Source organism: Marmota flaviventris, chromosome 6 (genome assembly GCF_047511675.1).
Source record: "Marmota flaviventris isolate mMarFla1 chromosome 6, mMarFla1.hap1, whole genome shotgun sequence".
Lineage (NCBI taxonomy): Eukaryota > Metazoa > Chordata > Mammalia > Rodentia > Sciuridae > Marmota > Marmota flaviventris.
In genome coordinates, this window is record NC_092503.1 from 125,981,533 (window position 1) to 126,007,541 (window position 26,009).

A 26,009-nucleotide genomic window follows, 5' to 3' on the forward strand; every position below is an offset into this window, starting at 1 on the left:
GCCAAGTTTACAATCAAATGGTGTGGTAGACTAACTCTGTCTCAAGAAAACTTGCTTTGCAAAAGGTACTATCTCTGTTTTCTTGATAAAAACATGTGAAAGGTCTGTACAACCTGAGAATATGGAACAAGAAGGAACTGTCATGTAACTACCCACTTAATAAGAATATCAAAGAATTTCTAAACCTGGGGTCCAGAGATTTTTATGCATTGGGTCCTCTGAAATGTTACAGATTAAATGAACCTGCTTCCTGAAAATTCCTCATGTGTCTGGCCTCATCTCTCCTACATTAATACCTTTGGTCTTTCTTGTAATTATGTACATAGTTTCTTTGCAGGAACATCATAGATCTCATTTAACATCTCACATTGAATCACTAGAAATATCAAGGAGTTCAAAGAAACTTCAGCAACTTTCTAGTTGAACTTTTATTGTTGTTTAAGTCATAGATAATTCTTGGTTTTGAAATATTATTGGATTTGTAGACTGAATGCTTGTTTTTGGCTAAAATTTGTATTTCAAAGACTTGTTTCCTAGGTTGTTTGTTGATTTGTGGAGATGAAGCCTTTGGACTTTAAATTTAAATGAGGTCAGGAGAGTCTTGTCTCCATGATGACATTAATGTGTTTATAAGAAGATAAAGAGAATGACATTATCAGGATGGCAGGATAGAATGTTCTAGCTTTCATACCCCAGTAAAAATACTGATTTTGGCAAGAATTCCTTGGAGGGAGGCCTAGAGTCTCACTGAGGTTTCAGCATCCTTTTGGAGTAAATAAGCTGAGAGCAGACACAGTGAAGAGAGGTTTTATTTTATCTGCATCTCCCTTCCTCCAAGGTGTCACAGATCATGCCAAGAGAGGCTACCTTGACTTGAGTTTTTCTTTCTTTCTTTCTTTCTAAAAACATGGTATAAAGTTAAAAAAAAAAAAAAAAAGCTAGTGCCTGATTTCCCTAGCCCTAAGGATTCTGCCCAGGGTCTTATTTCTGCTTTGTGCTACCAGACCATAGGAGGAACTGACCTGGCTGAATCAGTCTATGGACAGTAGGATCAGGAAGGGGAGGAAGCACACAACAACTGGCCTGGTTTCAACAGCCTGCTACACTTCCTGCTGTCTGATTCATAAACTCCAATGACAGATCCACCAAGAAAACCCACAGGAAAATTCACCAGCACCCCGAACCCCTCTCTAGACAGTGCCCAATGAATCTCTGATCAATTCAACTAATTTCCAAAGAATCAGCATTTGGTTTCATTGATATTCTCTGTTGTTTGTTTACACCAAATTCATTGGCACCTCGATGTTGGATTTTCTATCCTCCAGAACTGTGAGAAAAAGTTCCTGTTGTTTATAAGCTACCCAATCTATGGCATTTTGTTACAGCAACCAGACTGCACTAACACAATAATCTTGTTTAAATATTCTATATTTTTACAGGTTTTCTAACTACTCAGTCAGTTCCTGACAGAAAAAGGAGTGTAGAAATCCCCACATATAAACCTTTTTTCTTCTTTTTTGTTGTTTTTGGTTTAGTAAATACAGAAGCACTATTATTAGAGGCACACATGATTAAGATGACTTATATCCTTTCTATGACTTCCTTCATCTCATCATGAAATGTTTCTCTTTGTCCTGGGCAATATTCCTTTTCCTGGTCTATTTCAGTGATATTAATATTAATATTACAGATATTATGATTTATATTTTCATGTTTATGTTTTCCATAATTTAACTTTTAAATTTTCTTCATTTGCAATTAAAGTAGAACTCTCAGAGTTAGGTCTTGTTTTGTTAAGATGTCTGGCAATCTTTTAATTGAGTGTTTAATTATTTATAATCAATAGATTTATCATTATGGTTTGTTTTAAATTTCCTATTTTTCTATTTGATTTTTTTCATTTTTTAAAATTTTAATTTGTTATATATGACAGCAGATGCATTACAATTCATATTATACATAAAGAGCACAATTTTTCATATCTCTAGTTGTACACAAAGTATTTTCTCACCACTAGTGTCTTCATACATGTATTTAGGGTAATGATGTCCATCTCATTCCACCATCTTTCCTACCCTCATATCCCTCCTTTTTCCTCCCTCCCCTTTTCCCCTATCTGGAGTTTATCTAATCCTCCCATGCCCCCATCTCCACATTATGAATCAGCAGCCTTAAATCAGAGAAAATATTCAGCATTTGGTGTTTTGGGGGTTGGCTAACTTCATTTAGCATTATATTCTCCAACTCCATCAATTTACCTGAAAATGCCATAATTTTATTTTCCTTTAATGCTGAATAGTATTCCATTGTGTATGTATACCACATTTTTTATCCATTCATCTACTGAAGGGCATCTAGTTTGGTTGCACAACTTAGCTATTGTGAATTGTGCTGCTATAAACATTGATGTGGCTGTGTCCCTGTAGTATGCTGTTTTTAAGTCATTTGGGTATAGACTGAGGAGAGGAATAGCTGGGTCAAATGTTGGTTCCATTCCCAGTTTTCCAAGGATTCTCCATACTGCTTTCTATAATGGCTGCACCAATTTGCAGTCCCACCAGCAGTGTATGAGTGTACCTTTTTCCCCACATCCTCGCCAACACTTGTTGTTGTTTGTATTCTTAATAGCTGCTAATTTGACTGGAGTGAGATAAAATCTTAGAGAAGTTTGGATTTGCATTTCTTTAATTGCTAGAGATGTTGAACATTTTTTTTTCATATATTTGTTGATTGAATGTATATCTTCTTCTGAGAAGTATCTATTCAGTTCCTTGGCCCATTTATTGATTGAGTTATTTGGGTTTTTTGTGTGTAAATATTTTTGAATTCTTTATATATCCTAGAGATTAGTGCTCTAACATACGTTTGGAAAAATTTGCTCCCAAATTGTAGGCTCTCTATTCACCTTGCTGATTGTTTCTTTTGTTGAAAAGAAGATGTTTAGTTTGAGTCCATCTCATTTATTGATTCTTGATATTAATTTTTGTGTTATAAAAGTCTTATTAAGAAAATTGGGGACTAATCCTACATGATGGAGAATTGTTCAACTTTTCATTCTAATAGATGCAGTGCTTCTGGTTTAATTCCTAGGTCCTTGATCTACTTTGAGTTGAGTTTTGTGTATGGTGAGCAATAGGGGTTTAATTTTATTTTGGTGCATATGGATTTCCAGCACCATTTCTTGAAGAGGCTATCTTTTCTCTAATGTATGTTTTTGATGCCTTTGTCTAATATAAGATAACTGTAATTATGTGGGGTTAGCCTCTGTGCCCTCTATTCTGTACCACTGGTCTACAAGTCTATTTTGGGGCCAATACCATGCTGTTTTTGTTACTTTTGCTCTATATTATAGTTTAAGTTCTGGTATAGTGATACCACCTGCTTCACTCTTCTTTCGAAGGATTGTTTTAGCTATTCTGGGTCTCTTATATTTCCAGATGAATTTCATGACGCTTTTTCTATTTCTGTAAAGAATGACATTGAGATTTTGATTGGCATTGCGTTAAATCTATATTGTGCTTTTGATAGTATGGTCATTTTAGAATATTAATTCTGCCTATCCAAGAACAAGGGAGATCTTTTCATCTTCTAAGGTCTTCTTTAATTTCTTTCTTTAGTGTTCTGTATTTTTTGTTGTATAGATCTTTCACCTCTTTCATTAAGTTGATTCCAAAGCATTTTTTTTTTTGAGGCTCTTGTATATGGGGTAGTTTTCCTCATTTCCCTTTCAGAGGATTTGTCACTGATATACAAAAATGCCTTTGATTTATGGGTGTTGATTTTTGTATCCTGCTGCTTTGCTAAATTCATTTACTAGCTCCAGAAGTTTTCTAGTGAAATTTTTTTCAAGGTATAGAATCATATCATTGACAAATAGTGCTAATTTGAGTTCTTCTTTTCCTATTCTTATCCATTTAATTTCTTTTGTATGTCTAATTGCTCTGGCCAGTGTTTCAAGAACTATGTTAAATAGAAGTAGTAAAGAGGGCATCCCTATCTTGCTCCAGGTTTTAGAGGGAATGCCTTCAATTTTTCTCCATTTAGAATGATGTTGGCCTGGGGCTTAACATAGACAGCTTTTATGATATTGAGATATGTTCCTATTATCCCTAGTTTTTCTAGTGTATTTAACGTAAAGGGATGCTGTATTTGTCAAATGCTTTTTCTGTGTCTATTGAGATGATCATATGATTCTTATTTGTAAGTCTATTGATATGATGAATTACATTTATTGGTTTTCATATGTTGAACCAACCTTGCATCCCTGGGATGAACCCCACTTGATCATGGCATACTATCTTTTTGACTTGTTTTTGTATTCGATTTGCCAGAATTTTATTGAGAATTTTGTTATATATATATATATATATATATATATATATATATATATATATATATATATATATATATATATTCATTAGAGATATTGGTCTGAAGTTTTATTTCTTTGAATTGTCTTTGCCTGGTTTTGGAATTAGGGTGATTTTGGCCTCATAGAATGAGTTTGGAAGTGCTTCCTCTTTTTCTATTTCCTGAAATAAATTGAAGAGTATTGGTATTAGTTCTTCTGTAAAGGTCTTGTAGAATTCAGCTGTGTATCCATCTGGTCCTGAGCTTTCCTTGGTTGCTAGAATTCTGATGGTGTCTTCGGTTTCATCACTTGAAATTGATGTACTTAAATTGTGTGTACCATCCTGATTCAATTTGGACAAATCCTATGACTCTAGAAATTTGTCAATGCCTTCAATATTTTCTATTTTATTGGAGTACAAGTTTTCAAAATAATTTGTAATTATATTCTGTGTTTCTGTAGAGTGATAATATTTCCTTTTTCATCACATAGCATATGTTAGTAATTAGAGCTTTCTTTCTCCTCTTTGTTAGCAAAGCTAAGGGTCTGTCAATTTTACTTAATTTTTCAAAGAACTATATTTTGGTTCTACTGATTTTTTTCAAATGTTTCTTTTGCTTCCATTTCATTTCTAATTTTAATTTTTTGTGAAGAGAGAGAGAGAATTTTTAATATTTATTTTTTAGTTTTTGGTGGACACAACATCTTTATTTTATTTTTATGTGGTGCTAAGGATCGAACCCAGCACCCCGCACATGCCAGGCGAGCATGTTACAGCTTGAGCCACATACCCAGCCCCTCATTTCTAATTTTAATTATTTCCTGTCTTCTACTGCTTTTGGTGTAGATTTGTTTATCTTTTTCTAGGGCTTTGAGATGTAATGTTAACTTATTTATTTGTTGACTTTTTCTTCTATGAAAGAAATGAACTCCATGCAATGAACTTTCCTCTTAGTGCTGCCTTCATAGTGTCCCAGAGATTTTGATATGTTTTATCTGTGTTCTAATTCACCTCTAAGAAATTTTTAATCTCTTCCTTGATGACTTTTGCAACCCATTGTTCATTCAGTAGCATATTATTTAGTCTCCAGGTGCTGGAAAAGATTGTATTTTTTATTTTATCATTGATTTATAATTTCATTTGACTATGATCTGTTAGAATGCAGGTTAGTATCTCTATTTCTTTTTTATATTTGCTAAAAGTTGTTTTGTGTCATAATATATGGTCTATTTTAGAGAAGGATCTATGTGCTGCTGAGAAGAAAATGTATTTGCTCATTGAAGGATAAAATGTTCAATATATGTCAGTTAAGTCTAAGTTTGTTAGACCAGGATACAAAGAAAAGATCACTGACTCCAATTAAAATCAAATTAAAGCAAGCTTATTATTTTGACCGACTGGGCTGCCTCTCCCAACAGAAACTGCAGGAACAAGACAACAGCACAGCTTTCTTGCAGCCCAGCTTTATAGCCCAGAAAGTTACACAAAAGGGGGTTTACAGATAACAAAACTCCAAAGAGCATAACACAAAGGCTAGTTTATATTTTTGCTGGTCCAAACATCAGAACTTATAAAGGTCATTAGAGCCTCAGAGAGGGTCATTATCTGGCCAGGGAAGGCTAAGATTTATGAGGCGTCACTAAAGTTTCAGATAGGGCTGCTATCTGGTCAGAGGGAGCCAGGCATAGGTGAGTTCAAGGCATGGGCAGGCATTCTAAGCAGGTTCAGAATATGCAGTTATTTATAGTAAAGCCGAAATTAGCTTTTCATGTCTTTGTGGTGAGATGGCTCCCAATTTTAAGAGGGATTCAGGCTGGGTCTATCAGTTATTGATTGTATTATTGAGTTCTATAGTTTCTTTGTTCAGTTTTTGTTTGGAAGATCTACCAGTAGTGAAAGAGGTATTTTAAAGTCACCCAGAATTATTGTGTTGTGGTTTATTTGATTCTTGAACTTGAGAAGAGTTTGATGAACATAAATGCCCTATTTTGGGAGGCATATATATTTATTATTGTTATGTCTTGTTGATTAAGTAGTATAAATATCCTTCTTTATATCTTTTGGCTTGAAGTCTACTGTTTGTTTCCGCAGTCCATGGGAGTGGTATGAATTATCCAAACCTTTCACCTTCAGTCTGTGGATGTCTTTTACTATGAGATGAGTTTATTAGAGGCAACATAATGTTGGGTCTTTTTTAAAAATCCAATCTGTCAGTGTATGTCTTTTGATTGGTGAGTTTAGGCTATTAACATTCAGTATTATTATTGAGACATGATTTGCATTCCCTGCCATTTTTTTATTTTTAATATTTAACTAGACTTGATTTCTCCTTTGATTAGTTTTTCCTTTAGTGTAATACCTCCCTTTGCTGATTTTCATTGTTATTTTTCAATTTCTTTTTTTGAAATATTTTGGTGGGGATGTTCTGTGGTGCAGGCTTTCTAGTTGTAAATTCTTTTAGTTTTTGTTTATCACAGAAGGTTTTTATTTCATCATCAAATATAGAGCTTAATTTTTCTGGATATAAGATTCTTGACTGGCATCCATTTTCTTTCAGAGCTTGGTATATGTTGCTTCAGGATCTCCTGGATTTGAGGATCTGGGCTGAAAAAATATGCTGAGATACAAATTGGTCTCCCTCTATGTGTGATTTGATTTCTCTCTCGTGGCCTTTAAGATTCAATTCTTATTCTGTATTCTAGGCATATACAGTATAATGTGGCTTGATGTAGACCTGTTGTAATTTTGTATATTTGGTACCTGTAAGCCTCATGTATTTGATTTTCCAATCATTTTTCATTTGGGGGAAATTTTCTGATATTATCTCATTGAAGAGATTGTGCATTCCTTTGGTTTGAAACTCTGTGCCTTCCTCTATCTAATAACTCTTAGATTTGGTGTTTTGATGCTATACCATAATTCTGGGATGTTCTGCTTATGGTTCTTCATCATCTTCACTGTGTGGTCAACTTTAGTTTCCAGATTGTATACATTCATGTCATTATCTGATGTTTTGTCTTCCAAGTGATCTAGTCTGTTGGTAATGCTTTCTATTGAGTTTTTTATTTGGTTTATTGTTTCCATAATTTTAAGGATTTCTATTTTTTTTCAGAATCTCTCTATTTTTGAAATAATCTTTTACTACCTGTATTTGTCCCCTTACCTCTTTGTTGTTGTGATCAATTGTTGCCTAGATTTGCTTCTTTATCTGTTTATTGGTGATCAATTTTGCCTGTATTTCTCATTTAAGTCATTTTTAAATTCACAGATTATTTTAATTATAAACATTCTGAACTCTTTCTCTGACATTGCATCAACTGTGCTGTCCATGGGTTCTGTTACTGTAGTATCCTGGTTTGTTTGGGGCACTTTCCTCCCTTGTTTTCTCATGTTGTCTATGTGATTTCCTTTCTTGCAGTGTGGATCTGAGGTATTACAGTTTCTACACTATAATCTTGTAGTATCTGTGCAGATTATCTGTATCTCACCTTGGTGTTGGCCTTCCAGACCCTGACAGTGTCCCAGGATGTATGCTACTTCAACTATAGGAGGTGTCAGTGATAGCAGGAGATAACTTGAAACAGCAGTGTAGGTGCCCCCAGATGGATACAATGTCTTTCAGAGATGTGGCTGAAAGAGTTGGACGTATACTGTCTTTGGGATGCCTGCTGCAAGATGCAACTTCTAGGCCCTATCTGTTGTCCCATGGTAAAGGTCACTGCATGGTGAAAGCTATGGGGATGGCTGCAGTGTCTCAAGATGGGAGTGAGTTAGAACTGGGCTCCCAGGTGGTTTTGGGGTGGGGGCAGACCTAAGCTTACCCTGAGCCCTAGCTCCTGCACAGGTCAGCGAGGAAGGTCTGGGCTGAACCTAAGCTCCTCAGGTGGGTGTCTGCTGGTTATGGGATTTACTGGGTCCTACCTTGGGCCTGAGCTTCCATACAGGTCAGAGAGATGGATAAGGGCTGAACCTGACCTCTATTTGATTATCATTTGTTGTTTCTTGGTCTTATCTTCAGTTAGATAAATAGAATATGCTTTTAGTGTAATTCTATTTTAATTATTAATATGATCAAAAAAATCTGCCTTATTTTTAAAATGTTGTTCAAGGTCATATAACTTGCACTTTTAATTTATCAATACCTATCTCTAAATCTTATTTAGCATGATATATAACATAAGATTCCTTTAAAAAATATTCTAATTTCTCCTACCTTCCATTGTTGTCATGTACTTTATTTCTACATATGTTATGTATAGCACTACATGTTAGTATTCCTTTTGTCTTGAAGAGTCAATTTTTTAAAACAATGAGAAATTATTTCCTATTTATCTATATTTTTATAATTCCTAAGTTCTTACTTTTCTTTTCTTTTTACATAGATTCAAAATTTCATCCAGTATCATTTTTTTTGCTTGAAGAACTTCCCTTAATAGTTCTTTTATTATGGTCTATTGCCAGTGAATTGTTCAACTTTAGATTGTTTTAAACAGTCTTTTAAATGTTTTCACTGGTGGAAGAAATTTAGATTGCTAATACTTTTGTTTTTCAATTGAAAAATAAAAAAATAAACATACTTATCATTTTCAATATGTTGTGTTGACATGTATACATACTGTGAAAAGACTAAATTGAACTGATTAACATTTGCATTGTCTCTTGCAACTATTAATTTTTGTGGTGAGAACACCTAAGATGTACTCTTCTGGAATTTTGAAGACCACAATACATGGTCGGTAACCATAATAACTGTTTTACAGTACCTCTCTGGAAGTTATTCTTCATGAAGTTTTATAACCTTTGGTCAATATTTCCCCAACCTCTTCACAAGCCCCTGCCAATCACCATTTTACTGTCTACTTTTATGAGTTCAACATTTTTAGAGTTCATATATAAGTGAGATCATGTGGTACTTTTCTTTCTGTGCTTGGTTTGTTTTACTTTATATATTGTCATTCAAGTTCTTCCTTGTTGTCTTAAATTTTCTTATTTTTTAAGGCCAAGTAGTATTCTATTGCATGTATAAGTGTGTGTGTGTGTGTGTGTGTGTGTGTGTGTGTGTATATATATATATATATATATATATATATATATATATATATATATATATATATTCATTTATTTGCTGTTAGAGACAGGTTTGTTGAGTTTAAGGTCATATCTTGGATGTTGTAAATAAAGCTATAATGAACAAGAAAGTGCAGATATCTTTTGTGCATAATGATTGCCTTTCCTTTGGATATGTATACCCAGTATTGGGACTCCTGGATCATACAATAGTTCTATTTTTAATATTTAAGGAACCTCCATGCTATTTTCCACAGTAGCTGCACCATTCTATATCCTCAACAGTAATAAACATAAAGCTTTTGATTTCTCAAATATCTTCAGTAGTTCTTACAATTTTTTAAATTAACATCCTTTCTATCAGGTGGCAGGTAATAACTCATGGTAGTTCTGAACTACATTTCCTTTGTGATTAATCATGGTGAGCACCCTTTCCTATATCTGGTGGCCATTTGTCTGCCTTCTTTGGAGAAATGTCTATTCAAGTTCTTTGTCTACTTATTAATTGAATTATTTTTTGCTATTAGGTTGTAGAAGATTTGTACATAGGTTAGATATTAATGCTTTATCAATTAGATAGCTTGAAAATATTTTCTAATTCCACAGACTGCCTGCCAGTGTTGTATTTGGACAAACACATAATGAAATCAATCTACCATTATAGTATTATACAGCTTTATTTATAATTGTCAAAATATGAAAGGAACCAATATGTCTCTCTGGAGATAAATGGATAAATACACATACTGTGGTATAACTTGACAATGGAATATTATTCAGTGCTTAAAAAATGGGCTATCAAGTAATGGAAAGTGATGGAATAAAATTTACCACAGATTATAAAGAGAAAGAAGTCAATATTAAGACTTTATGTGTTGCATGATTTCAACTATATTACATTCAAAAAAACCCAAATTATTGAAACAGTAAAAAGTTCAGTGTTTGCCAAGATTTGATGGAAATAAAGATCAGAATGAATAAGTGAAGCAAAAGAGGGTTTTTAGGAGAATTAAAGTACTGTATTTTTTGTATATTGTTGAATTCAACTTGCTAATATTTTACCAAGGAACTGTGTATTGATGTCCATGAGAAATTATGCTACTTAGTTTTTATATAATGTTTGATATAATGCACCAGTGACTCCAATTGGTCCATTAGCTTTCTTTTACGAATAACTATTATTGTTTCAATTTCTATAATAGATTTAATCCTATTCAGATAGTCTGTTTCTTCTTGTAAAAGTTTTGACAAATTGTGTCTTTCATCCAAGTTATCATATTTGTGGACATACAATAAATTGTAACACTATTTATTATTCCATTGTCCATGAGACCTATAGTAATGTCCCCTCTTTCATTTGTGATATCTAAGTTGGCTGGGCTAGAGGTTTATCTATTTCATCATCTTTTTAAAGAACAAGATTTGGGTTTCCTTGATATAATTTTCTGTATAATTTGTCTCCGGTAAATGGCATACAGTTGGATCATATTTTAAAATTTCAAGGAACCTCCATACTGATTTTTATACTGTCATACTAATTTACATTCTCATCAACAGTTTTTGAGTTCCCTTTCCTTAGATGCTCACCAGAATTTATTGTTATTTATATTATGGATGACTGACATTCCAACTGAAGTGAAATGAGATCTCAGTGTAGTTTTGATGTGCAATTCCTTAATGACTAGAGATGCTGAGTATTTTTTCATATAATTGTTAAACATTTGTATGTCTAACATATATGTATGTACTCTTTTGAGAATTGTTTGTTTAGCTTATTTGCTCATTTATTTATTGGGGCATTTTGTTGTTGTTTTTGAGTTTTTTGAGTTATTTATGTATTCTAGATGTTAATCCTCTGTTGGAACAGTAGCTAGCAAAATTTTCTCCCATTATGCACGTTCTTTTTTCATGATGCTAGTTGTTTCCTTTTCTCTGTAGAATCTTTCTAGTTTGATACCTTCCTGTTTTAGTCAGTTTTTTTTTTTTTTTTTTTTTTGCTGCTGAGACTAAAGGATCTGACCAGAACAAATATGGAGGAGAAAAAGTTTATTCAAGGGCTCACAGTTTCAGAGGTCTTAGTCCATAGAAGGCTGTCTCCATTTCTTGGGGCTTGAGGTGAGGCAGAAAGAATATCATGGAAGAAGAGTGTGGCAGAGAATTGTTAAACATTTTTATGTGCTCATGTCACAATGATCATGAAGCAGAGAGAGACTTCAGTTCCTATAAAGCTCCTTGTCTTTACTATTGTCAAAATGACATATTTGGACATTTTGTGCCCAATAAGATAAGAATTATAACTTTTATGTGTTTGTCTTTTAAAATATATCAAAAACTTAAAATTGAGTTACAAAGCAAAAATACAATTACACTTGCTTATTATTTATACCAGAGATCTGTATTTCTTTATGGCTTTGAGTAATCATTTAATGTCAACTTAAAGGATTTCTTTTAGCATTTCTAATACAATTGGCCTAAAGGAACAAACTCCTTCAGCTTAAATTAATCTGGGAATGTTGTAATTTCTCTCTCATTTTTGAGGGACAGTATTGTAAGATATAGAATTTTTGAGGAACAGTATTTTTCTTTTAACAACCTAAATATGTCATGCTTTCATTTCCAGCCTCCACGGTTTATGGTGAATAAATAAATGTCAATCTTATTGAGGAGTGAATACATGTAGTTTTCTTTTGCTGCTTTTAAAGTTCTCTGTCATTGATCTTGACAGATTTATTTTTATGCATCTCACTGTGAGTCTCTTTGGGTTTATCATATTTGAAATCACTGAGCTTCTTAGATCTGTCATTTCACATATTTCATCAAATTTATTAAAGTTTTGGTCATTATTTTTTTCAAATATTCACCCTTTCTCTCTTCTTCTGGAATCCCATAATGTACATGTTGGTCTTCTTGAAGGTGTCTCACAGAGTCTGTTCTTCCCTGATCACTTTGTTATTTTTTCTTTCTGTTTCTCAGGCCAACACCAATTGTTCTATGTTTAATTTTACTGATTCTTTCTTCTGCCTTCTCAACTTTTGTGTCTTTCTAGTGAAATTTTCATTTCAAATTGTGGACTTTTCAGCTCCAGAATTTCTGTTTGAGTCCCTTTTTATAATTTCTCTTTGTTGGTATTTTCATTTCATTCACACATTGTTAGTCTATTTTCTTTAATTTGGGGGAACATTTTAAGTTGTTTTAGTCTTTATCTAAAAATTTCTATTCCTGAATTTCCTTAAGGACAGTTTATATATTTATCCCTTCAAGTGATCCATACTTTTCTATTTGTTTATAAATCTTGAAGATTTTTGTTGTTGAAAATTAAGTAATCTACTAATTTAATGTGTTAGTTATAGAAATCAGATTCTTTCCCTTTCAGTATTTACTGAGCTATATTTCTGAAGGTTATAACTTTGTTTCTGTTTATTTACTTTCCCTACTTTTTTTTTTAGTTCTGGGGATAAAACCCAGGGTCTTGAGCGTGCCAGGCAAGTGCTCTATTACAGAGCTTTGTAATAGGGGTGAACCCCCTATTACAAAGCTACACCCCCCAAAGTATTTTTGAGAGGGATTATTTTGTGCCATGTATGATAATTGAAATCACTATTCCTTTAGATTTGGCAGCCATTTTCTTGCATGTCAGAAGCTATACCAATAGCTCAACAATAAAACAAAAACAGAAAAGAAAACACACACAAAACAACAACAAACAACACTCCCAGTCTTTGGAGATTAACTTTTTTCAGTAATATTCCTCAACACCTAGCAAGGATTTCACTGAGCCTAGGGAACAGCCTAAAGAGAAAGCTAAGGGTCTTCTGTATTTTCTGGAAGTATATATTGCCGTAAGCATATATATGGCTTTCTAAATACCCCATTTATATAGGTACATTTTGAATATTCTAATTTCTCAAAAAAATATTTGATAGAATTTTCTCCTAGGCCTTATGTAATCTATCATTTATTTCAACTCATAGACTTTTGCTGTAGGAGTATGAAGAGTTAACTTTGCCAGAGTTTTTAGTGCCAACTACTTTTCTAGCCTGTGTTCTAAGTTAGCCAAAACAAAGATAAGCTCATTTTAAAACAGATGTACTAGTTTAGAAGTAAGAACTGCTCTGCTTTCTCTTTACAAGGGACAAAGTCTCATACTGTGAATTCAGGCTGCTGCTAGGATAAGGCCACCACCATGGAGGAAGTGGCTGGAGCAAGGACAATAAGGCCATCACAAAAACATTCCTACTATTTTTAATCTGATGTTTTCTTTGTTCAGCAGTTACTAAAAATATTTGATGTTTTCTGGAGTTTTGAAAACATTGGTTCTGAGTTTCTACTTGTTTTTGATGTTTCAGTAGAGGAACAAACATTTAGTGCTGTTCAAATATTTATTCTAAATATTAGAATATTTACTATGTTTCTGCTTATTTTTTCCTAATTCTCATTAATTATTATATTATTATTATTATTATTTGGTACTGGGGATTGAACCCAGAGGCACTTAACCACTGAGCAACATCCCCAGACCTTTTCTATATTTTATTTAGAGACAGCGTTTTGCTAAGTTTTTCAGAGCCTAAGTTGCTGAGGCTGGCTTTGAACTCAGAATCCTCCTTCCTCTGCCTCTGGAGTTGCTGGGGTTACAGGGATACACCACTGTGCCTGGCTTCATTAGTTGTTTTTTTTTTTAAGTTTATATTTTTATTTAGTATACCTTCTGATATATTTCTTTTCTTTTTTATCATTTTTTAAAAATTTTTTAAAAAATTAAATGACAGCAGAATGGACTACAATTCTTATTACACATATACAGCACATTTTTTCATGTCTGGAAGTATATAAAGTATGTTGACATTAATTCGTGTCTTCATACATGTACTTTGGATAATGATGTCCATCACATTCCACCTTTTATTTTATATATATATATATATATATATATATATATATATATATATATATATATATATATGTACTAGGATTGAACGCAGAGTTGCTTAACCACTAAACCACATGCCCAGCTCATTTTATTTTACTATTTTGAGTCAGGGTTTTACTAAGTTGCTTAGGGCCTCAATAACTTGCTAAGGCTGGCCTTGCACTTGCAGTCCTGTAGCAGCCTCCTGATTTGCTGGGATTACAGGCATGTGCTATTGCACTTGACTGAAAAAAAAAAAAAATATATATATATATATATATATATATATATATATATATATATATATATATATATATATATATATATTTTTTTTTTTTTTTTTTTTTCTTTCCTTTTATAACTATTGCCAATTTTTAAGATTCTGTATTTTCTTCTAGTGCTGTAAGCATTACATAGCCTGGATCTACTTATTGAATTAACATAAAATTAGCTCTGCAAACTATAAGAAGATATTAGAATATTTAGCATGTTTCTGCTTATTTTTTTACTAATTCTCATGCTCTTTTGTATATTTTTAATAATTTGTATTTTTTTCTATATTGGCTAACATTAGCTAAAAATTTGTCTGTTCAATAAAGAATTCTTAGCTTAATTCCAGCTGTGTATAATAAAGTATTTATTTTGAATTTACCATACTCTATATCTGTTTTCTAATATTTATGTATATTGCCTGCTTTCAGTTTGTTTTTCAGTATGACATGTAATGAACTGAGTCTTGTTTCAGGATTTTCTCAAAGGTGTAGACAAAAGTAGGATTCTGTGTGGCTCCAGAAATTTCAATTACTTTCCATGGAATTCATGTTACTTGAATGTTTATAGTTAGTAATTTATAGGTGATGTTAACATACAGTTTTCCTTTCTATTCCCAAATGCAAATTTATATGACAGGATCTCTCTGAACTTGTAAAGTGCTATCCATCATAATATTATTTAGCTAAATGATTTGCGAATATTCTGGAAGAAATTTAGTGTGAGCAGACATAGTCTTTGTACTGTGTAAATTTTTAAGAAGTACCAATGTATGTATTTTGTGAATTTCTAAGAAGTCTTATGCTGAGCCCCTTCAAATTTATTGGATAAGGAAACCTTTTAAAATTTTTGAGAAATGCTGACAAGACAAATATCATGCTACCAAATTTTGTTGATGTCTTTTCTCTGAAACAGAATCCACAAGTATCCTACTGGCATACTTTGATATGTAATGCATGCACATGCATTCAGCTTTTTGGGTCTTGATAATTATAACTCCATGAGAATCATGTCACTAAAAACACCTGGCTGACAATGAGAACTTCATTTTCACCTTTTTGAAGATTTTTTATTTTAGTATGAGATTTGAGGGCCTAGAAACATTTTTGACTGAAGATAAAAATGTTCAGAAGTAGTTCCTTCCATACACTTTCCCTAGGAGACCTTTATCTTGGTCACTTTTTTGCTTGGTACTAATTGCTCTATTAGGAATATAGAATTCTCCTGGTCCCAAACTTGGTCTGATGTCATTTCCTGCTACAGTAACAAATTCTAATGTTTTCTGGCTCTGGAAATACGCACTCACACCCCAAACTTGGTAGTGGATTTGAGATTCATTTTCAGAATTTCATGTTTCTGGAAAACTCATTTGTAAGTATCACTTTCTCAACTTATAAAACTAATTAGAAAAGTGAATGGTCAGAATTTTCAGAGGTGAGGAAATAATAATATATCTTTTTCCTTCCCTACCTACATGTACCACAAATGTTCTATCTAGAGAAAACAGTAATTATTTTCTTCAGTTACTCATTTCAGCCTTCCTCAAACTACCCCAGTCAATAATTTACTTTCATTTATGCCTACTTTTCAGCATTTTTATTTTCTGATAATGGGTTAAGTTGCCTTGTACTATTTTATAATAGAATTAGATTTGAAGTAAATGATAATTTTCTAATCTCTCAAGTTCAAAGAATGTACACTTAGGAATAAGAAAATGCAGAAATAGAAAATCAAAGAAAGGGTAGCTTTCTTATATTTCTGGAAATTTCCTTCTGACTCTAGTTTTCTTTAATTATTCCAAATAAAATATTTTGCTGGGGTACTGAGGATGGGATTCTTTATGATACAGCCATAACTTTGGATTCATACATGTTACTGAGGCAAATTATTTAGGTTTGTGTATATGTATATGCTGGTAATATTGCCATACATTTAGTATGTTTTCAAAACATGGTTGACTAGTTAAGAGAAGGAAAATAGGAAGAAAACAGTATAATAGAATAAGCAAAGGCATCAGCTTATTCAAAATCCATTTATTCAATCCATATTTTCTTTAAAAAATAAGGCTTCTGCTGATAATAAGAAGACATTTGAAAGAAATGTCTTTTCCATTGAGAGTTTCCTTTCCATTTAAGGAATATGCTTGGCATGTTCAATTAAATTGGTCCTCATGTAAATTAAAACACAATTGCAAACCACACAATTGGAATTTCAGAAAAAAAAAGCATTTTGTATAGTAGATTTGGGAACTTCTTGAAGACATGAGTCTGGAAATAAATATTGAAAAGTGACTAGAAATTGACAAGAATAAAAGAAATTGAATAGTCAGGAAAAGAAATAGAGTAGGATGAGAAATTAGAATTTTTTTCTGTGCATAATAGTAGAGATTTGTTTGGCTAGAATAAATTACAAATGTTGGGAGATAATTCTGAAAACAGAAAGAAGATAGAAAATTGTGGGCAGATCCTTGAATTAGATGATGAGGTTTGTGAATTTGGTATTTTAAGAAACAAAAATTTTATTTTTATAAAAATATGTGTCTGGTTCTGATGACCATGTACAGGCAGGCAATGAAGACTAAAAGCCAAACGATAAAAGGTCACCTAATATATTTTGCCATCTGTGATGAGATCAATTAAGTCTTTCATAAAAATTAAGTGAAGTAAGAAATCAAAGGGACTCATCATTCTGCTAACATATAGTATGATGTTATAAGAGGGAAAATAGAATTTAAACTCCAAACACAACTTCATTGAAATCTACAGAAAATGAAATTATCAAAAAGTTTTACTTTAATTAATACAAAATTAAAATATCCAATTCTAAAAATGTTTTCGGCAATGCATCAAAATTTATTTGCAACTTACGAAAGTGTTACTCTCTGAAGACTCTCACTATTCTCTAGACTGTCTATTTTCATATTATTAGAAATACATTTAAAGAAAGCAGTTTAATGTATAGATGATATATATTAACTAATTAAAAATGATGATTAGGTGTTTCATACTTAGCACAATTTTGACAAATGTTTGTGTCAGGGTACAATATTAAAAAAATCAAATAAAAGTTTTCAAAAATATCTCATTTTTATTTGCAACTTTTTATTATTGATAATGAATAAAAAATAGCTACAAAAATGATTGTTGATTTTACCACATCTCATTTTTCTTTTATTTATAATCTTATAAGATGTTATTCAGGAAGAAAAATGGATTTCTAAGAAAAAAAATGAAACAATTTAGAAGAACTGAGCAACCACTAATTATTAATTACTTCTTTTATGGTCTATTTTATATCCTCATATATTTTAATGGTTCTCTGTAAATTCTGCATACTCTTGGAAATGTTCTTGCTTGTCTCTCTCTCCTCTTTCTCTCTCTCTCCCTCCCGCTCCTTGTTCCATGCTCCATACATATCATTCCCCCCTCCTCCATTTTTTAGGGTCAATGTTTCTCAAGTATAATTCTGATTCTAACTATATTCCACTAACACCTCTACTTTTATATTTATCTCTCTCCTTGTCATAAGTAAGGTGATATGAAGATGCTTAATGAGAGTTTAGGAGGTTATTTCATACTGGTGGGTTTTTCTGATCAACCACAACTTGAGAAGATTCTCTTTGCACTCATGCTAATCTCTTACCTCCTGACACTGGTAGGCAATACAGCAACCATACCAGTTTCCTCTCTGGATTCCATGCTCCACATACCCATGTATTATTTTATTACCAATCTCTCCTTCATTGACCTCTGCTTTACAACAAGCATTGGTCCCCAGCTGCTGTGGAACCTCTGCGGTTCAGCCAAGACAATTACACTTATAGACTGTGCCATTCAACTCTATGTGTCTCTGGCACTGAGATCTACTGAATGTGTTCTCCTAGCTGTCATGGCATTTGATCATTATGCTGCTGTTTGCCAATCACTCCTTTATGCCACAGTTATGCACCTGCAATTTTGCCAATTCCCTTGCAGGAATAGCATGGTTGAGTGGAGTGGGCACCACACTCATTCAGGGCACTGTGACCTTTTGTGGGAACCATAGGATTGACCACTTCAACTGTGAATTTCCTGCCATGATCAAGTTGGCCTGTGTAGACATTCATACTATTGAGGTCCAACTCTTCATGGCTTCTTTGGTACTGCTTTTCCTCCTCCTGGCACTCATCTTGGTCTCATATGGGTACATAGTCCAAGCAGTGATGAGGATCAAGTCAGCTCAAGCCTGGCATAAAGCCCTTAGGACTTGTGGGTCTTCTCTGTTGGTAGTATCCCTCATCTATGGCATCATCATGGCTGTCTATATCCATCCCAACAGCTCCTATGCCCACAGTCAAGGAAAGTTCATCATGCTTTTGTAGACTGTTGTAACTCCCACTCTAACCCCACCCACCACCGCCATTTATACTCTGAGAAACAAAGATGTAAAGGGAACTTTGAAGAGGTTGGTGAGAAGAGATAAAAGCACAGTAGAATGAGAGATTCTCATGAGGTAAAGAAGAAGATTTGACCGAAGGTATAGATGCTGATGGGAAGACATTAGAAGGCTTTACCCAAAGACATCCTAACACAAGTACTACAAAATTAGACTCACAAGACCCTTTGGAGGATCCATAAGAAATGAATATTGCTTTCTTTTATTTCTCTACTTATCATAATCAAAGATATCCTATCTAAATTGACATCTTTGTTATCTACCAGCCAATCAGTTTGCTCAATGAAGTGCAAATAATACTTTCTGCTTCCAGAATTTTTGCAGTTAATTTTCTTCTTTCTCTTCTTTTCTTTTATAAATCCTGGATCTACTCTATTAGATAAAATATATCTGTTGATTGATATCTTTTGTATAAAAATAAATTATGTGCTCTTAATTAGCCAGATTTCTTTTAGTCATTCTTTGGGAATTTATTTTGGCATATCCAGTAAGATATTGCGATCTGGATCTTATCCTTGGATCAAGAGAAATGTCTCCTGTAAGTGCACCTAGTATGCACTGTGCAGGAGGATCCAGGAGGATTCTCCACTTACCCACTTCCCTCCCTACCTTGGCTATTGTCCTATGTGTCCTGGTGGAATTTTTTTTTTTTTTTTTTTACTTTTACACTCCATATTTGATTACTCACCAGATTAGTTTTTCATTGAAATTTTGATTGTTCATAGCTTACTTACCTACCTTGGTGGTGTATTTTGAGTTTAGATTTGTGTGTTTTGATAATTAGGTGATTTCTATTGGGTAGACAGATTTGGGGAATTCAGATCCTGCCAAGTGAAAAGTGACAAGGACTTTGAATCTAATTTTTTTGGAGAGTGTGTGTATGTGCATGGTTGTGCATGTTTATTTGAGGATTCTAATATTTCTAGTAATTATATTTCCTTTTAAAAATATGCAGGGTTGAGAGGTTTTTAGATTTTTGTTGGAATCTTCACTGTGCATTTTGTGTTTGCTCCAATATGAATATAATTAATTCTAAAGATAACACTCTTCCTTTTTGCTATCACATGGACTTTTTAAATGTATATCCATTAGAGGACTAAGAATATCAGTAGAAAAGAAATTTGTATATTAAAGATTATCTTAGTATGCCATCCTACAGATTTTTTGACTTTAATAAAACGTGTACTTAAAGTATTCCTTAAAGTAAAACTGGATTCCTAGCTTCCCACACTCATCATCTTTGATGGCTTGCCAAAGCCTCTAAATCAAATAATTTGAAATCAGTATTCTTAATGACTCATTAAATAGACTAAATTAAAGAGAGGAAAAAACATATTTCAAATCAAACAAATTGTCAGGAAAATGAGTTTCCAACAGCTATGTCAGTCAAGATTTAACATTTCCCAAACCTTAAGTATGGTATTTCTCTATTGAAAAACTAATGGAAACTAATGTCATATCACTGTTATTTTTTAATAATGATTTTTATACTAACCAAAAGTGCCACCTCATATTTATATTTAATTTTTATCACACTGCCATTCAAATAACAGATTAATAATTAATTAATAATATAAATGGTCTACTTGGTTATTAAAGATAGTCAAACAAATTTTTGAGATATATTCTCTTAATTGTATTTGCATCTACTGTTTAAGATACCAATATTTTAATATATGTCTAAGATAGTACCTTTCTGTACTTGTACAGTGCTTCTATCTGATACAAGGTGCTCAGATGTTCTTACTCAGTCATTATTCTGAATAAATCCAACTGATGATACTATATCAAAATTTGTAGAAATTCATAATAGCCAAACATTTTTAAAAACAAAATTAATGGACTTATGCTTTCTTTGTTTCTTTTTTTTTAAGAGAGAGAGAGTGAAGAGAAAGAGAATTTTTTAATATTTATTTTTCAGTTTTCGGTGGACACAACATCTTTATTTATTTTTATGTGGTGCTGAGGATCGAACCCAGCACAACGCACGAGGGCCAGGCAAGTGCGTTACCGCTTCAGCCAAATCCACAGCCCAATTTTCCTTTTATTATCTTCATTGGCTTATTGGTTGTTCAGGAGTGATATATATTTGTGAATTTTCCAAAGTTTGTCCTACAATTGATTTCTAGTTTTATACCATTATTATCAGAAAAAAAAAAGAATGTATATTTTGTAGCTGTTAGCAGGAGTATTCTCTGTGTATCTGTTAGGTCCATTTTATCTACAGTATGATTTAAGTCCAATGTTTTCTTTTCTTTTTTTTTTTTTAATGATCTGAATCTTTTTTTTTCTTTTTATTTATTTATTTATTTATTATTGGTTGTTCAAAACATTACAAAGCTCTTGACACTGATTTTCTTTCTGGATGATCTATTCATTTCTGAACATGGGATACTGAGGTTTCTACTATTATTGTATTGCAGTCTATCTTTTCATTCACATCTGCTAGTATTTGCTTTATATATTTAGGATCTCTGATGTTGAATGTATGTGGATTTAAAATTCTTGTTTTCTTGATGAATTGACTTATTTAACATTATATAATATTTTTCTTTGTCCATTTATTCACAATTTCTGAATTAAAATCTATTTTATATTATTTAAATATAGCTATACCATCTCATTTTTGGTTTCCATTTTTCAAGAACTATCTTTACCTAGTCCTTTACTTTCAATCTATAGGTATTCTTATAGGTAAAGTGAGCCTTTTATGGGCAGCATATATCTGGGTCTATCTTATTTTGTTTATATCCATTCAATCAGTTTATGCTTTTATTGAAGAATTTAATATATTTATATTCAAGGTAATTATTAGTAGGTAAAGTCTTACTACTGCTTTTGGATATGGAAAGTCACAAACCTCAAAATAATGTGACCCAGGGAGAGTGAATGAGAGAGAATACAATACTTTGATTTTTTTCCCAATACATTCTTTCCCAGTGACAAAGCAGGCCCTGGGGGAGGATCAAGCCTGAAATAACTGCTTGTAGGGAGAGGCTAAAACATTGATCCACCTTTAACAAATTCTTTCCCAGATACTGACTACTGACCCTGCACCCTCCACCTGGCCCAGTAAAGATAGCTTAAACTGTTAGATTATTAATTAAGTCACCTCTCAGTGTAACCTATATAAGCCTAATCTTCCCCTTTGGCGTATGGCTCATTTTCCATCAGGAAAATGGGAGAGGCCTCACTCTGTTCCTGAATGAAAGCTGTGCTGAGCTAATCTAGGAAGTTCACGTTCTTTTGTGCTAACAACTGCCATTTTATTAATTGTTTCCCAGTTGTTTTATAGATCCTGTATTCTTTTTTTTTCCTCTATTACTTTTTCCCTTTGTGGTTAAGTGATATTCTCTAATGGTATGTTTTGATTTTTTGATTTTTGTATGTGTGTTTGTGCTTTAGGTTTTTCCTTTGTGGTTACAACAAGGCTCACAAAACACATCCTGTTGTTATAGCATATTTTTTTAAACTGGTAACAAGTTAACTTTGATTACAAAAAGCAAAACCATATTTTATTCACTATATATGCCACATTTTGAATTTTGATGTTGCAATTTACATTCTTGTATATTAACTATACTTTACCAGATTATTGCATTGCTTTTAAAATAGTTTTGTCTTTGAAACTTGGTAGTAAAGTTATAGGTGATTTATACATCAACATTACATTATTATTATATTTTTGAATTTGAGTATATACTTAATTTTATCAGTGAGTTTTTTTATTCTCAGATTATTTTTATTACTCACTAGTATCATTTCCTTTCAGCTTCAAAAGCTTCCTTAGCATATTTTGTAATGTAGGTATGTTTTTTGGTTTCTATTTTTATTTGTTTTGAAATGTATCTTTTCTCTATCATTTCTGAAGAACATGATATCATTTCATTAGCTGGGGATACTATTCTTATTCTTTATTGACAAGGTTTTCCCCCTTTAACATTTTGAATATATATTCCTAACCCTACTCTCTCCTGGCCTATAAGATTTCTAGAGAGAAATATGTTGTTAGCCATATTGAAAATCTCTTATTTTTTATTTGTTTCTTTTCTACAGCTGTGTTTAGAATCCTCTTTTTGTCATTGACTTTGAGAGTTTGCTTATAATATGTCTTGAGGTAGTCTTATTTAGACTGATTCTAATTGGAGACTTTTGAACTTCCTGTACTTAGATATTTATATCTTTCTCCAGGTTTGGGAAGTTGTCTACTATTATTTGTTTAAATAAACTTTCTGCTCCATTATGTGTCTTTTCTCCTTTCTGAATTTCTAAGACTCCAAAATGTTCTTGGACTCTTTCCCATGAATTTCATAAACTTTCTTTATTCACTCTCATTCTTTCTTTTCTCCTCCATCTTGGAGTACATGGAGTCTTTCTTCTGCTGTTGATATTTCCATTCCATTTTTAGTTTAGTTTGTTGTATTGTTCAGTGTAAAGTCAGGCAGCAGCGACCAAAAGAAGGAAGATTTATAAAGGCTGCTGGAGGGACCCTCAGACCAACAGGGTGGGTCTAAGCAGAGGGCTTTGGGGCTCCACCAGAATGGAATTTTTATTGGGCTTAGGGCAGGAAGGGAAGGCTTGGGACAGGAAAAAGGGTTTTTTATATTCTCTTGTCTTACTGGGGTTGGTGGAGGGAGCTGGCTAAGATCCAGGATTGGCCAGGAAATCTAGCTGATTATTAGGTGGTTCTGTCAGCACCTGATTGATGTTTTTCTCTCTCCCACAAGTTGCTTAGTGCTTTATTCCTTAGCCACCTCCATCAACCTGACATTCAGTTCCAGGATTTCTGTGTGAGTTTAAAAAATGATTTAAAACTCTTCTAAAATTCTTGCACTAGAAATTATTTCCTAATTTTGTTGATTCGTTTCTTTGTATTTTCTTGAAATTTGCTAAGCTTTTTAAAAACAATTATTTTCAATTCTTTGTAGATAATTCATGCATTTCTTTTCCTTTAGGATTAGTCTCTGGTCCTTTATTTTATCTACTTGCTGATGTTACACTTGACTGATTGCATCAATGTCTGCATGTTGGAATAAGTAGGTACTTATTTCAGACTTTATAGACTATATTTGTCCGAAAAAAACCTTCAATAATCAGCCTGTCCAAAGATTCTGGGCAGGCCATCTGGCTTGGTTCTGAAGCGTAGGGCTTTTGACACTTTTAGTGGTGCAGACTAGAAATTGAATCTGCCTTGAAGTTTTGAAGCCTGGGGCTACAAAGCCCCACCTAACCTTAGGGTGGGTCTAAAGGCTCAGTCTGTGGATATTGAGATGGAGTCTTCTCAAGGCTGAGTTTTTTCTTCACAGTCTAATGTTGGATTTCTAGATAAAGTCTTTTGCTTACTTTCCTCTCTTTTCCCCAATCACAGCATATATCTCTTTGCAGTATGTTGCCTGGATTGGGCAAATGGTGCTGTGGGTAATGTAAAATTGTCCTTCTACCTTAATATGGTCAACTATTGTTTAACTATGTAAGAAATTGCCAAGATGTTTTAAAATTGACTATAACATTTCCACTCCCTCCATTATACATAATATTTCCAGTTGTTACACATTCTTGCCAAATTGTAACAAATTTTCTTAAATTTAATTATGTTGATTTATATGAAATGGTATCTCATGTTTTAGTTTGCGTTTTTTTTTTTATTTCTAATGATACTGCTTTCACTTTAAATGCACTTAATATTCTGTGATTATTTTACATTTACAGAAAAATCATGGTGATATTACAGAGACAACTCATATATCTTTTCCCTAGTATATCCTAATGTTAGCATCTAACACTGGCATTGTACAGTAGTCACAACTAAAAATTATATAGCAGAATAAGTTAGATTATTATTACTAAACTACAGATGGATGTCTATATGTGGATCAGGTTATCTACATATTAGGACCATTTTACTTCTTCCTTTCCTGTAGGTCTTTACCCATAAACATGTATATCTGTCAGCTATAGATATTTTATTTCCTGTTGTATTTCACTGCCTACAATGTCCAAAATAATCTTAAATAAAAATGATGAAAGCAGGTCTTTTTGCCTTGTTGCTAATTTTAAGAAGAAAGCATTGAGTATTTCATCATTGATAATGATTTTAGTAGCACATTTTACATTAATGTACTTAACCATATTGAGGAAATTTATTTCTAGTTTGTTGAGATATTTTGTCATGAAAAAATGTTAAATTTTGATAAATCACAGTATTTATGTTTTTTATTATGTTAATTAGATGAACTGTGTCATTTAGGCACAGATGTTAAACCAAACTTGCTTTCTAATAATAAAACCAAATATGGTTGATGTATTATATTTTTATTTGTTTTGGGATTTGATTTATTAACTTTCTGTATAGATTTTGAGTCTATGTTCATCAGGCATATTGGTCTGTAGTTCTATTTACTTTTTCTTATGTTGTCTTTTTTTTTTTTTTTTTTAATCAGAGTAATGCTGACCTCATGAAATTAGGCCTATGTGATCTGAACTCATTTTAGTGGCTAAAGTAATAGTGAGTTCCTCACTCTTTCTACACACCAATATGCTTTATCTTTAGTGCATTAGCATTGTAGGACCTCCTCACCTGGAATGAACTTCTTCCCATTTGTGAATTCATACCCTAAATTTGGGTTTATTATGAATACTGCTAATATGAACATTTTAACTCATGTATTTTAGTGCAAATAACTTGGAGTAGAATTACTGAGTGGTTATATATATATATATATATATATATATATATATATATATATATATATATAATTTAGTAAGTGCTCTGCCTTACAGTTCCTAAAGTTGATGATAAACCAACTTAGACACCTATTAGCCATGTAAAAAAAATCTATCTGCTCACATTCTCATCAACACTTGGAATTACCAGTCTGTTTAGGTACTTTGGTTAATAGTATAAAATTTGGGGTCTAATATTTATTTATATAATACTAATGTGGTTGAATGTCTTTTTGTGTATTGACTTATTGACT

General features: G+C 32.5%; 1 protein-coding gene across 1 annotated transcript in view; it reads left to right on the plus strand.

The window, feature by feature from the left end:
- The window catches only part of LOC114083594 (olfactory receptor 11A1-like), a 42,965-nt gene extending 24,007 nt beyond the window's left edge, over positions 1-18,958 (plus strand). The window contains exon 2 of the mRNA XM_071613846.1: positions 18,626-18,958. Within this exon, the coding sequence (XP_071469947.1) occupies positions 18,626-18,958 (333 nt within the window). The remainder of the gene's footprint in view (positions 1-18,625) is intronic.
- The last annotated feature ends 7,051 nt before the right edge of the window (positions 18,959-26,009 follow it).